Source organism: Channa argus, chromosome 3 (assembly GCF_033026475.1).
Source record: "Channa argus isolate prfri chromosome 3, Channa argus male v1.0, whole genome shotgun sequence".
In the NCBI taxonomy this organism is placed as follows: Eukaryota; Metazoa; Chordata; class Actinopteri; order Anabantiformes; family Channidae; genus Channa; species Channa argus.
In genome coordinates this window covers 25695775-25711571 of record NC_090199.1, presented here as the reverse complement: position 1 = coordinate 25711571, position 15797 = coordinate 25695775, and the positions used below count along the sequence as shown (strand labels likewise).

General features: G+C 39.5%; 1 protein-coding gene across 3 annotated transcripts in view; it reads left to right on the top strand.

Annotated features, from left to right (window-relative positions):
• Window positions 1–213: 213 nt before the first annotated feature.
• The window catches only part of LOC137124307 (uncharacterized), a 40078-nt gene continuing 24494 nt past the window's right edge, over window positions 214–15797 (top strand). For 2 of the 3 annotated variants that reach the window (XM_067499164.1, XM_067499162.1), the window contains exons 1-4: window positions 214–481; window positions 7578–7691; window positions 14074–14196; window positions 14366–14529. In XM_067499164.1, coding sequence (XP_067355265.1) covers window positions 14078–14196; window positions 14366–14529 — 283 coding nt within the window. In that variant the 5' untranslated portion in view covers window positions 214–481; window positions 7578–7691; window positions 14074–14077. The remainder of the gene's footprint in view (window positions 482–7577; window positions 7692–14073; window positions 14197–14365; window positions 14530–15797) is intronic. The other variant, XM_067499163.1, reaches the window with a different exon arrangement.

Below are 15797 nucleotides of genomic sequence, written 5' to 3'. Positions count from 1 at the left end.
GTTATTAATATGCATAAGGGGCAGAGATGCGCGTGTGTGAACAGCACAGGGGCCACGGCAGGTTTGCATCCACTGAAGCGAGGACGCCGTCATTTCGTCATCACAAGTAAAAGTTTATGGGCGCGCGCGTGTGTGACTGGGAGAGAGAAAGAGAGAGCGAGAGAGAGAGAGAGACAGGGGGAGGGGGAGGGGGTGAGGGGGGTCATCCTCGCTTAAGCTGCGAGCGCCTCATCCGACCGTTTCTCTCGCTCACCTGCTCCGGGACTTTTAGCAGACGCACCTTTTGGTTTTTGGGGAGCTCGAGCCGTGCTCCGCGCGCTGCCGACACGCCAGGTGATGTGGATTAACTGACTTGATCATTGTCGGAGGGAGGTGCGGCTTTTTGCGGAGCTTTTTTTGAAGTTGCTCCACATCCAGAACAGCCGGGACGGCCCGCCGGGGGGGCTCAGGAGCGGATTAGGGAGGAGATACTCGCTATTCGGTAAGGTCTTTACATTTCGTCAATGTACAGCCCACCATACATAAAGTGCTAGAAAGAGTTGTCTATCAATAGACGTTGCATTTGTTTCATTTTAGTGCGCCGCAAGCTAGCTAGCAAGTGAGAGCGCTTAGGCTGGATAACGTCTCAACGTGTATTTAGACAAACAATAAAAAAATAAATAAAAACAAAACTTACCACTTGTGCTCTAAAGTCCGCATGACTTATCCATTTCACTTCATAGGGTTCGCTTACAGACCCCAAATGAGGGCGTAACATTCATCAGTAAAACCATTACGCTTGTGTTACTCACTAAGGTTAAAGAGTTCACCAATAACTGCAGCTGGGACGGTTCAGACGTAGTCAATTACATCTGCTTAGATCTACCAACAGTGGGTCAGATGATGAGCAAGGGGCGCAGGCAAACTGATATAAGGGATGTTAAGCTAACAGTGCATTGTGAAGACGGGGGTCCTAGTGCTCTTCATGTTGGATCAGAGGGAGGCATTCCCGGGCTCTGTTCAAAGCAAATGACTCAGTCATTTTCTGTATTCACCGTCTGATTTTAGATGATTTAGACTGATGAATAGACTAATACCATTTAGACGGTCAGAAATCAAAGAGTGCATTTCTAATGCACCACTGCACCCGGGACCATGCAGAGCCACACAGGCAAACTCCGTTCACGAGGAAACAGAAGAATAATATGAGGCCCCTTTTAAAGGATTAACTAATTTATGATGTTATTTTTAGGCATGGCTACATTTTTTTTTGGTGCTTCACATTTGTCAACTTTAATACTGAGCGAAAGCTCTGTTTATACATAACTGTGCACACAAATATACAGTACAGCACAAACACACAAGCACATGTTCAGATATAAATGATGTGTGTGACTACTTAAAGGAACCCTTTGGCACTGTATTATTTATAAAAATAAAAGTGCTTTGTGTGAAACTGTGCACAATAACATTGCTCGGCTTTAGTCCCTGGTGTTATCAAGTCTCACTCAGCTCCTTCACCATCAAAGCTCCAAAGCATTACAGTTAATGGTAGAGCAGACTACAATGGTGTTAACCAAATAAACAATATGTATTTGAACTTTTAACCCCAAAACTCAACTTCCCCCTGTGCTCTTCTTCGGGTGCTTTTGAAACCTGAGTATTCGGCGAGGTAAATCCCCTAAAAAAGTTGAAGATTTGAGGGCAGAATTAGAGGGTAAGGAGTCTTCTCAGAGAGCAAGAAATTTGTACTGCCACATAAATCCAACTTTCCCTGACTTATTACAACCAACGTAATGAATCAGAAAGTAAAGACTGTTATGAGGAGCTGCTCAGACGAAGTCTAAAAGGTTTTAGGTCAACCCTAATCTCCTTTGCCATATAGACAACACTCTAAGCCAAGTTTGGCTTCAGTCTCAAACTCCTGATTAAACGGTTTCCCGACAACAGCAGAAATAGTTCTTTAAGCGCTTTTAGTACAGTAGACCCATCAGAGGCTATCAATCACTTCTAATTGGAAGGAGACAGATGATAAACTGATACTGCCTGCTGATTCAGTGACTTCAGTGAAGATTAACTCCATACATTATGTTATGTGCAGCTAAATAATGGAATTCTGAAAAGCTAAACATGCTATTGAAATATGTACACAAAACAGTAGTTCATTCAGTAATTCTGTTTTGTAGTTAGCTTGGTATGCTTAGAACTGCAAAACAAAGATATTTGCTTTGTCATTTATTTGAGTCATTCCTGTTGTAAAGTTGCTGGTAAATTAAACACCAATGTCAATATGTAATTAATTATATTATATTATATTATATTATACGGGGGGTAATTAATTATTAATTATATTATATTATATTATATTATATTATTATAAAATACTGTAAATCTGAAGAAATATACAGTACAAATGATTAGAAACTCATTATGACAGGTATAGTTGATTTACTTTAAATTGAGGATCAGACGACACCTTCTGCTCACTCTAAAACTCTTAATTTAAGAAAATAAAACTCTTGTTTTATGTTTGCATGCTCAGAAAGGGCATTATAAAAATGACTGGATCAATTGTCAAAATAGTAAATTTTACTTCAATTAGCTAATCAGCTGATCTTTGCTTCTCTGATAACATACATGAGTTTTATTCAGGGGTCTCACAGCCAATACTTTCCAGGTCAAAATGGTACTAAAGTTCGCCTATATTTTTGACTTTTGCTAAGATGAAGACAGAATTTTAGGATATATTAGGAAATATATTATTATTATTATTTTTATTATGTAATATTATTGTCCAATTGTGACGGAAATCTCATTTTTATTCTTAAGAGAATTGGTTTGAAAAGGTTAATTTAGAAAAGTGCTTTTTGCAGACTTTTTTCAGATTGATAGCTTTAACTTCATTTCATATTGACAGATCAAATGATCCGGCAAACAAAACATTACTCCCATTAATGGACTTAAATTACAAGAACCAGACTAATTGCCCACATGTCAATGGATTATTTACCCTACTAAACAGCAAAGCCAGTGGTTGTGTCCGTGTCTCATTGAGAAAATCTTAGGATTTGATTGCACAGAAGTGGGTTTCTTTCTTCCCGTTTCCTCTCTCTTACTTTTAGTAGACTGATATTTCACTAATAAGATTTAACCAACTACAGATTTATTAACTAAAACCATTGTCATTAATCAGTTCACAAAATAATTTGTAAAATAGAATACTGTAAATGGTAACAGAAACAAAAACACACACAAATGAATATGATAGCACCAGTGTTACCTTGTAACACACAGGGATCAGACAGAAAAATAACTAAAATCATCAAGACGCACCACTGCAAATTAATAGGGGATAAATAAACAGAGCTACAAACCGAGGCTGACAGAGATGGATAAATAAATAATCACACCTAAGATCAAAATGGCAAAACCAGAGTCCAAATACAGGGTACAGGTAGGACAGAGAAAAGATCTGGAGGCTTGCTGCACAGGAGCCTGCAACATAACAACACAAGGAAATTGGCAGGGAACTAAGGGGAAAGGTCAGGGTACAGGTAAAAGCCATCGGGGGCTGATAACACCAAAGACAGGAATTAGGCTGAAGGGCTACAAAATAAAAGCTGGAGACAGTGAGTAAGGTCGGGGAAAATGGGGACAAGCTAAACAGAGAACAGAATTGTGATTGAGATTGAAGATAAATGTGGTCTCTGAATCTAAGCCAACCGTTAGCTCCCTTTGACTCGACACGCATTATAAATTACAGTGACATGAGACTCCACTAATGAGAGAAATGTAACATATCATGTAAACAGGCACACTTTTTGGCACTGTGTACAAAACCAGTATTCTTTAGAAATGTCTGTAAACTGCCCTGTGCATCACCTACATGTGTAACTAAACGATCACACATGCAACACACTGTCAGTGTCAAATAAATTATGGACCTGTCTGAAACGGTCATTAGGGTTTGTTTGTGTGTGCAGGCATATTTATATGTAGGTTTAAGCTGGTAATTGGATTTTATGCCCTCTTCTGCTCTTAGAAGTATGAATATAATTCTTTCGGGTAAGAGAAGAGATGTGATATATAAGTAAAACTTAATTTTATTTGATGCATGCATTTGTAAAAAGGCTGGTATACTTTCACCATTCAGTCATATCTTATTTGTGCAACAAAGCTAACAGTCAAACCAAAAACATGGACAAAGGGCAAATTTTTAGTATATGGTGGCAAGATGGTCTTCTTTGTAAGAATTGTAAAAACTATTTACTCATACAGTCACTGATTTGGTAAAAATAACACTGATCAAGGGCCTATTGCAGAAGGCAAGTTTAGTGCAAACACTGTGATTGTTAAACCTGTGTTGGGAAACGTTTTGTATTTTCTGTTGCAGAAATAGGAGACAACCTTAACTTTGAGAAAGTTACTGTAACTTACTTAACCTACATTTCCCTCTCCTCCCCTGTAAGCGTGAAGATGCTGAAGATGTGTGGTGACATTTGTGGTACTATAATGGACAATGAAGATAGAATGACGATCATAATGATTATGATGAACGTCAAAAGTTAGATGTGAAGACATGATGACAAAATCAGTCATTATAAAGTGATGATAAATGTGTAGTAAAGTACATAATTAATTTTCAAATACTGTGTTACCCAATGATATTAATGTAATATTAATACTAATTTTGTGCATAGAAACATAGTTGGAATACAATACAGTAGTTGGTATAAGGCACATATTGGACAGCAATCACTTTAAGGTATTCTGCTTCGTCACTTTTAAATCCCTTTTGGGAAAATAAAATTGGGTTCTTCAGAACCGGGGACAGGATCAAACTCAGGGGACAGTGCGTTGGCCTTGGTGTTCTTGTGACCTGAACAGTAGGCGAGGGTGAACTGGAAGCGGTTGAAGAAGAGGGCCCAACGAGTTTGATGAGAATTGAGTCTCTTGGCAGTTTTGAGGTATTCTAGGTTTTTATAATCAGTGAGGGCCACGAAGGGATGCTCAGCTCCCTCCAACCAGTGTCTTCATTCCTCTAAGGCCAGTATCACAGCTAGGAGTTTGCAGTTGCCTATGTCGTAATTTATTTCCGCCTCGGTGAGACGGTGGGAGAAAATGGGGTTCGGATGAATCTTTTGCTCTTTATCAGATCTTTAAGAGACTCCCTGTACTCACTTTACTAGGATCCATCTCCATATTTCCTGGGAAGATGATGAACCCCAGGAAGGAGACCGAGGGCGAAAAGACACACTTTTCAGCTTTGCCAAACAGGTGATTTTGATACAGCCTGTTTCAGAGGGGTAGAAGATAAGGATGTCATCTAAGTAGACCAAAACAAGCTTGTTCATCATGTCTCCCAAAACATCATTGACGAAGTCATGGAAAACAGCATGGGCAAAGAGCATAACCAAATACTCAAAGTGACTGACACGGGTGTTGAACACTGTCTTCCACTCGTACCCCTCTTAAATGGCACAAGATGGTAGGCATTTCTAAGATCTAACAGAAAATACTGTGGTGCTTTGCAGGAGCTCAAATAAGGATATGAGTGGAAGGGGATAACAGTTACGAACAGTGTTCTGGATAAGCCCACAGTATGATGCATGGTTGGAGTCCCCCGTCATCTTTGCCTTGTTTTAGGTTGCGGCAAACCTCTGATATCGCTGAGATCTATATTGTCAGAAGGGGGCTCCGGAGGTGTGGAACTGGATGAAGGAACCACTGGTCTGAGACAGAGACTGAAACAGGAAGCTCCCGAATTAATGATTCTCCCTTCAAGTCAATCATTGTGTGGGTTGTTACGTGTTAACCATTTGGAACCAAGAATAAGTGGCTGCTGAGGGGACTGAAAGATCTGAAAAGACCATTTTTCACGGTGGTTTCAATGGTCACGAATACAGAGGCAGTGTGCAGGGCACTAGAATTTAACAGGTGTCCATCCAAGCCTCGGCTGAGAATGGGTCTAGTGGTGGGAACTAAAGAAAGAACCAGCTTGCGAGCCAGGTTGTCATCCATAAAGTCTGTATCTGTACCAGAGTCTATGAATGCAGTTAGGGGAACGTTACTTTCAAATTAGGTCGGGAGACTGGGACAAAGTCGAATGAGTGTGGGTCAGTAGTTGCCTCTCTGTTTCTACTGAGCACCTCCTTTTACAGGACAGGACTACACCTTGAGACCTGAACAACCGCAATAAAGACACAAATTACATTGGAACCTCCAGTCCTGTTGTTTCGGTGTGAGGATCTCCCCATATGTAGGGGTTCTGAGGTCTTAGGGGAAGAGAACAGCTTAGAGTCTGATACTGGAGAACAAGAGTAAGTAGGAAGGTGTGACTGGGAGCTGGTGGAGCAGTGTTTGGGGCCTCTCTTTCGCATTCTCTGGTCTATGCCTGTACACATATCAATCAAGGCATTAGGGGAGTCAGGAAGTTCCCAGGAAACTGTAAAACGGTCTATTGTAAAATACTGTACATTGTTGCATACAGTATAGGTGCAATCACAAAGATAATGTATGTCAAGTGGTTTTTGAATGTGAGTTGGTACAGGAAAGAAAATGAGAGCACATACATGCTGTTTCTACATGGCTGAGAAAACACAGCTGACTCTGTCCAACATTCTTATATCAAGAAAATATGAAGCAGTCATCTTGTTGCACTGCCTAAAATTAAGCAAACACTACGACAGCCCAATGCTAAACTAATAGCTTAGCATAGTGTGGTTGCTTTACATCCTGTAGAACTCACAGTGGGTTTAGAGTTAATATAAAGCTAGGAAACAATTTTTTTTACAAATAACAACTGATGAAAAAGGACAATTCAAAAAAACCCAAGAAAGACAACAGGAAGGAGTTAGAGGAGGAGAAAAAGTACTGAGGGGTGAGAATTTGAGTGGCGGAGATGGATAGAAGGGGGGAAAAGAAGTGTTTCCAGCATTGCTTTTCCCAGGGCTTTTGCAAGGGCTTCATTAAATATGGATGGTGTTTGGAGCAAGGGGCAAGTGGGACTTCACAAACAGCAAGACCAGGCCAGTCAGCATTTCAGGCCCAAGCAGACTGTGATAAAGTCCAGCTTTCTTATTCCCCTCGTCTGTATCTCTGTCACCATTTTCCTCCCTTGACTCAGTGTCTTCCCTTTTTTTAATTTATCAATTGTTTCCTGTCGTTTTTTTTTTTTTCTACTTATTTTTCAGTCATCAGAGAGTCTTTCAAATGCTCGGTTGGGAAAGACCATCTTTGGCCTGTTGTTTTTGTCTTCTTCCTCTGGGGGACTTGGTTTTAATTTTTTCTTATTTCAGTTTTTGTTTGACTAGTGCATGGAGAATGAAGCTCCTCTCCATTGTTCACTGCGTTGATAGCTTTTGCTTCCTTTCAGAGCCAAATCATTGTCTCAAGCATCTAATCAGGAGAGTGTAATACTGATAATCCTGCCCCTGTCTTTCTGTGCCTGCGTATGTACTTGACACTGCATCAATCTGACTATTTTCAGCTAAAACAATTGAGCCAAACAATTCTGAAACTGTAATTGACACTAAAGCATTCTCAGGTACAAAGTGGCATACCCAAACTCTTAATTTTGACATTCTGCTTGTCCTCAGGACATGAAGACGCATCACCCCGGTCGTCTTCAGCACAACGATGGATGGACCAAAAGTAGAGCGGGACTGTAACTGGCGCCTGCATGGTGCCCTAATATACAGGGCAGAGAGCAGGTGTGTGTGTGTGTGTGTGTGTGTGTGTGTGTGTGTGGCCGTCTTTCTAATTCACTAAATACAAATCCAAGATCAAAATTGTGAGATAAATGCAACGAAAGAGAAATGTCTAGTGAAGTGGTATCTGTGTTACAGTTCTAGTCAGTCTGTCAAACAGACCTGTAAGGTTGAGGTGAAGCTCAGTCTAATCTGGCTCAGAAGAAGTGATGCATAAACTCCCCGTCACAGCCTGCAGACACACTCAGTAATCCCATTTGTCTGCACTTTGCAATGGTGTGAGTGTCTGTGCATTCATACCATTATGTAAAAGTTGTGTTTCTTTGCTAGTTATGCTTCAGCATATGCTATACTTATGGTGACCCTGTTTTCTAATGAAAATGTGTATATCAGACAAATTTGCATTGTCAAATACACATACAGTAACATAAGTGGATAAGTGTATTTTAAGTGCTTGGATTATGTTCACTGGCAACGGGTTTTTTTGTATCTGGCAAAGATGACATTCCTGCACTACAGTCATAGAGGGGATGCATGGGTTGATGTATACAAAGCAATAGAAATAAAAAAAATATTTTAGAGCTTCAGTATATGATACCTGCAAGTTGCATTTTGCCAACACTACAAGCTTTATCCAGTCTTATTTGGTTTTTAATTAGCCTAAATGTAAATATTAAATCCCTCAAGTAATAATTTTTAAATGAAAGGTATATGTCTGCGAACAAAGATCAGACTGCTGTTGAGATGGACATTTAACCTTGGCTAGATGTCTGTTTGGATTGGTTTTGCAGCTTATCACCTTGACCAATGACTTTCCCTAAGTCTAAGCACTCAGCTTTATTGCATAATCCAAACAATCTTTGTCTCAAGGTTCATTCTCTGCCGAGATTACCAACTTCTGTCTAATATCAATTACTTCCTGTTAAAGTTGGTAGTCAATCGTTTTTGTCTGTAGCCAGCGCACCATGGTTGTTGTTGCTTTTTACGTGGCTATTGTAGGAATGGAAATGCATTAAGTATGAATGTTTTGCTGAGTTTGTATTTATACACAGTATAGCTTTAAGTGAAATGGTGTCATTCAGACATGTTTACTATGACAGGGCTAACATGGATGCAAACATTAGATGCTTCCATCTTGGCCCTACCACTTGACCCTAACCCTACGTTTACTTCATTATAAATCACCTAACCCATGGTGTGGCCGTTGCGCATGCGTACATCATAATAATGATGCGGAAACAATATATCAAGCAGCCCTACACAACAATAAGTTAAGGGTAATGGGACGTCTTTATTTTTGCAAATATTTGGTCCTTAAGCAAAGTATTGGACCAATTAATATATTGTTATTTCAGAATGGTGAACTCAAGATGGCACTACAAAAAAAGTAAAGATAAACAATTCGATAAGTACACCCACCACAGATTACTAACTATGTAAATAGTACATACAAATTACCAATATTGATTAATTATCTGTTACTGCTTATATGCTTATTTTAGCTGTCATTGGGACAAAACATAGAGACATTCACAGACGGACAACCATTCACACTGACCCCAGTAGCAATTTAGAGTTACTAATTAACTTAACATGCATAGAAATGTTACATGTTATAGAAACGTTATAGAAATGTTATAGAAACATAGAAAAGCTGCAGCCAGCCAGGGATTTGAAAGAGGGGCCTTTTAGTTGAGAGGCAGCAGTTCTAAATCTCACCATGCTGCCTGTATAAATATGTGTGAAATGCAAATGCATGTACAAGAATATGAACAGCAGGAGAATGGATGACGATGTGAAATAATGACTGTAGGACATGCAGAACACAAGAATTGGCAGTAGAGGATAAGCTGTAAGTAGTGCCCATTAGCCCCATTAGTCTGTGTGTGTGTGTGTGTGTGTGTGTGTGTGTGTGTGTGTGTGTGTGTGTGTGTGTGTGTCTGCAGCGTAAGTGACACTAGCTAGCCATAATCGAAAGAAAAAAATCGAAAGAAATTGATAGATACTGCCACCATAGGTAAGACAGTGTGCAGAAGTTTGTTTTTGTCTTTTGGTAACTAACAATACACCAAAGTATAAGCAGAAAAATAAGTGTTATTGGCATTTCTGCAGCACATTACAGTTATAGTTAGTTTCATTTTTTCTGTTTTGCTGAAATACTACTAGTTTAATGTCAATTCACTGACTGTCCTTGGCATCACTATCAAGCTGTCTCAGCTTTGTGTGTGACACAATCTACATTTTAAGCAGGCCACCGTGAGAGATAAAAATTCTTCATCTGTAGAAGTTCTTTAGGTCATCCCTGTCAAAAATGGAGAAACAAAAATGTGGGGAAACTGATTACTCCCATCGTTAAAATGTAACTGAGTTGCAACCGATGGAGAGGGACACACAAGAAAGGGAATGCACTGGGAATTGTACTATGGCAGTAATAAGGTATTTAAAAAAAAGTCAAAATCACATTTAAAAGTAAGAATTTTTTTAAATACTTCTGTTGTAACACAGATATATATGATCAGCATGTAGAATTTACACATTACAGCAGACACCTTAGTTCTCAGTAACACAAATAGTATAATATTGGGAAACACATTGTTTACTTTCATGTAAGATAGAAAATAATATTAATGTCCTTTTTGGACAGTACTACTCATTCTAGAAGCAGAAACCCATTTACTTCTACAGTATGTGCATTCACATTATGGATAATTTAAATTTGAAAAGAAATAAGTAATTTTCTTCATTTCTTGGTAAACTGGGTCGTAAGGATAATTCAGCAAAGGGGCCCTCCAAGCCTTACCTGTAGGCCATTCCCACACAGTCACATGTGACACCCATGTACCATACTATACCCCCCATAAAATGATTGTTACAACCCTAGAGATGAGGGTAAGGAAAGCAAGGTAACACCGGTGAAATCCCAAAAATTTGGAAATTACTGTAATTGTTTAGGCAGCGAACAAGGGGAATAGTACAATACACAAAATATAAGATAAATGAGGCGAGATTTGGAACCGAAATCGACAAACAAGATTGACCTCTCCTAGACTTAACCATAACCGTATTAAATGGGTTACAAAGCTCAAACAAAACCCCCTACTCAACATCTAATTAACCAAACTAACATACATAGACGCAAAAACCAATAAGCCTTCATCAGGCCAAACAAGATTGCTCTGGGGATTTCATAAATAAAATAATAAACAAAAAGTAAGAAAAAACCCTGGCCATGGCTAGAGGTGCATAACGAGAGCTTCACAAGTAACAGTTAAATATTACAAACCGACTTTCACTAGACTGCATTACTGTCAACTAAACAACAAAATCCAGGTAGCATCATATAAAGAGACATAATAGCAGACTGCTCACTGCAAGATACACAGTTGCCCTGCTGGTTGACTCAGAGTTTTATCAGGTCACCTGACTTCCACTTTCCAGCTGTGGATTGGAGAACCAGGTAGAAGATTATGGGAATGGAACATTTGTGTTGAAATGACCCATTACGTGCACAGACGCAGAATTGGTGCCTGTGCATATGCATATGATGATCTAGTGTCAAAGAATTGTGTGATAGAACACATGAGACAAAAAACAAGAATTGATATGCTCAAGACTGATCAGACTGCCAGGCTTCCACTTCATCAGGATAGTAAATCAAAGCCACTTACCAGAAAATTTTTTATGAGATTAGAAGGGATTGGATTTGTATGAAGGGTTTTGTGCCCATGTTTGACATTTGAAATGCAGAGACATTTGGCTGTAATCCATCCAAGATTATCTACTTTTTTTGAAGGAAGAAACTCCAAAGGAAATCCACAATTTTAGAGCTTTATATTTGTGTTTGTATCCATTTCTATTATGAGATTGTCCTTCTGGTGAAATAGTTGGATTATTCTGACCCCAATATACCTAAGTACACTTCTGCGTTGTGTCTCTGCAACCTGAGATTTGAGCTACTGTAAGTAAAGGGAACAGGAAGAGTGAGATATATAGGAGCAAGAAGTAAGGGGCAGAAAGGATGAAAAGAAAGGGAGGCAGAGAGGAGTATTGTCAGACAGATGGGTGGATAATGTGCTTATGACTCAAGATCCCCCAGGAGACACTGTTGTCTCAGCTGTGTCACTCACCACTTTCATCACTAAGTCCTCTTCCTCTCTATCACACTTTTCAGTTTTCTTTTTAGTTTTCCTCCTATTATTTGGCACTTGTGTTCACTGTCAAGTCACATTGTACCTACCAGATGATGCACTGGAGACCTTAGTTTTCTTTGTTCTGGCCTTTAACGGACCGCTACTCTCTTCTCTCCATTTCTTTTCTCTCTCCCTCACTCCCCACCCTCTTGTTTCTTCTAATGGATGGTGCTAATGCTCATCATCAGTAACATCCGTCCGAGGGAGATACTACACCCCCACCCAGCTCCTGAGATCATTTACTTATATATTCCGCCCAGCAATCTATATATGTGTTCATGGCTTCCTTTGTGCCTTTGCTTATCAACCTTTGACTACACACTTACCATTTTCCCATTTGAATGCATCCTTTCATTTATTTTTTTGCATTATTATTATTATTATTATTATTATTTACATTTGTCTATTAATAGTTTCATATATATATATAAAAATTTTGTTAACTTTTTTTTTTTTTGCCCTTCTTGATGCAACCCTCTCCACTTTATACCGGGCTTGGACTGGAACTGCACAGCTGGGGAGGGGAATGGGCTGTTAGGGGTTCAGTGTCGCCCAGAGACACTTTGATATATAGCCAGGACTGGGGATCAAACCACTGACCCTGTGGTCCGTGGACAACTGCCTTTACCAACTGAGCTATTAATGTTTTGCTAAAATACATGTCATTACTTCTTTCCTTCATTTATTCATTCACTTTTTGTCATTATCATTTATCATTAGATGTTTTTCTATGAATGCTTACTATCACTTTCAGTACTCCATATCTGCCATATCTGTCAGTCTTTGATGTGAAAGAGGGTATTACAGTAGGTCCTAAACTAATGACCTCTGTCTCTGGTGGACTGCAGGAGGAGTGTGTGTGTGTGTGTGTGTGTGTGTGTGTGTGTGTGTGTGTGTGTGTGTGTGTGTGTGTGTGTGTGTGTGTGTGTGTGTGTGTGCCTAAATGCCCACTGAAGGAGTTATTTGTTGCCGTCTGTCCATATTATCCATGAGTCCATACCTGTGTAGCGCAACTATATTGTAAAATAAAATAGTGAAGATACACGTTTCTTGTTTTGTGAAAAAATGTATTGCAAGAATTAACCAAATCCAACAATTGTTCAAATTCTTCCAGAGTTCTGTCTTTTGGGTTCAAATTTCTTCATTGTTGTGTTTTTTGGCTGTAACTTTTTATTATCATTTGCTATAGTTTTAAACATATTTTGGCATGATACTATGGATTTTGTCCCACCGTGTAATTATACTTTGGTGTAATCAAGTCATGACCAGTGAAGGCAGGTGATTTAAAAACCACAGAGTTAAGTGCCAAAATGTGCTAAAGTTTGTGGACCTATATGAGTGTGCATGTGTATGTAAACTGATTTTGCATTGCCTAAAAGATTGCAGGGTTCCACAAGGACTCATTTACTCACTCATACATTAGCCTTACTAAACCTCACAGACACCAGAAGTAACCCAAGTCCATTACATTCATCTCACCAACCACCACGGTCTGTCAACAGTCACTTATGATGACCACCTGCCCACGACAAACACAACAGGGACCCATTTAAAGGCTACACCATCATTATTGGAAATTAGCTACTAATGTTGATGTTTATTGAGGCTTGAGTACAAAATGCAACCGATTGGCTCATAACTCAGACAAAGAACCTTTTAGGCTACATGAAGCCTGAAGTGACATCATTGTTGTTCTCAGCCCACGTCTAATACCCAGAAGCCAGATTTTCAGGCCGGGTGGGTGGGTGTATGTGCTTGCACGCGTGTGCGTCTGTTGTTAAGTTTTCAAGTTCTTTAAATTGAATGTAACATTCTGAATGCAATCATGTTAGCCTTTTAGATTAGCTTATATTCTGTCGTTAGATTTTGCATAAAACAAATGGGGCGGCTGTAGCTCAGTTGGTAAAGGCAGTGTCCATGGGCCACAGGGTCAGTGGTTCAATCCCCAGTTCCGGTTACATGTCAAAGTGTCTCTGGCAGCCCCTTCCCCGCCCCCCCCCCCCCAAAAAAAAAAATATATATATATATATATATATATATATATATATATATATATATATATATATATATATTAATACTTTTTTTTTCTTTGCACAGAACATTGCGTTACATTGCACTTTGTTGTTAATGTGGAGTCAATAAACTAATTACATTATATGTATTAGTCTTTATGACCCCGCCTGCTTCCTTGCTAGGTAAATGGAGGTGCAGGACAGAAGTCGCTCCCCATCCCGTAAGACCAGCCGGGTAGAACAGGTGGTGGGACGATGGCTAAGACGTTCCCGGGACTTGGGCAGCCGATCTCACTCTGTAAGCAGGTAAACTTCTGTTATATCTTTTTTTAAGTTCCTCAGTCAGATTCCCCATTTTGAACTTGGGACCTCTGTAAAAATATGGAGATAATTTCCAGTAGTTTTTTTCTAAAATGTTGTACGATGTCAAAATAGATTTTCAGTTTTTTATTACTGTCCACCTGCCTTTACCCAGAGATCGGGTTGCAGAAACTGGGAATACGGCAGAGTCAAGTGGCTCTGATCAGCGGAATTACCCCTTTCGTTTGAACGTTCAGATCCAAAGGGAACCAAACCTCAACTCTCATGGCCTTACTCTGTCCTGCCAGACTCCCATCCTGGTGCAAGATGTCACCCCAGGTATGAAAAGATCTACAGTATAGTGCACCTATAGAAATTACGTAACAAAGTAGGATCTGCAGTTATAGTCCTGCTTGATTGCATGATGTGATATTATTGATTATTAATTTAAATCAAGGTACTATATATCTACATTATAATATCTGCATCATTGTGTTTATTAATAGTTCTTCTATATACAGAAATGTAATGCTGTGAGCCATAACACTAATGCAGCACTCTTCACCCTGGCCAACTCGTGAACAGAAGGATTAAAGTATTACTGAGTATCAGGGAGTTTGGTTTCAATGCTGACAATGCAAGCTTAGGTGAGACCAACTGCTATATTGCTACATCTCATTTTCCCTACACCAGCGCAGGCTCCTTTCCCCTTACAAAGATTGCATCCTCCTTGCCAAGAGCCAGTTCCCATTGCTAGTCTCTGCAGTGTTTTTACCTGCATTGTCAGTGCTTCCTCCCCAACAGACACAGCTGCAACTGTTCACATGAGCGCCTATAGAGAGTAGCAGCAGTTACTCCATTACCGCCTAACAGTAAACAATTATGTAACATACAAGGAGCTAAGGAAACCTGTAAAACCCTCATGCCCCATCAGTTTACTATATACAAGATCATTGACATCATTTAGGCAACAACCCAGAAGGAGTCTCTTTTAGGATTTGTACTAACAGACACACAGGACGTATAGTAGCGTAATTTCTACCATTGAAATGCAGACTCAGTAGTTTTGGATCCGATATCTTTAGTATGAGGTATCTGTTCCGATCAGCACTTTAAGTGTGTCTAACACTATTTGAGGCATTGCATTTTTTAGGATCTTTTTTCCACTATTTTTACTTTCCGTGTTTACTGTGTGTTACCACAGCAGATTATGTGGTTTGCATATTTATTTGGCATTTTCCTGTTTTTACGCTCTATCCCCGTCCTGATGCAAACATCCCCAATGTTGCCAGGCTTGGGACTAACTCAGTTGAGCGCTTGCACAACCTCAGCAGTTGGGGTTGGGCCTTTTTGGGTGTTCAGTGTTTTTTTTCCAAGGACACTTACAATATATGTCAACACTGTGGTTGACCGGCACCCACTCTACTTACTCAGCCTCTACCACCCCAAATACTGGAGGTTAAAAAATATTTTGTTTTTGATTTTAAATTATTGATATATAAATGAAAGACTAAGTGGGAGAATAACACATTTTGAATAAACTTTACAGAATCTTCTAGAGTGAAGATGTATCACCCTGTTGAATTTTCTAGATTTTCAGTATTGCT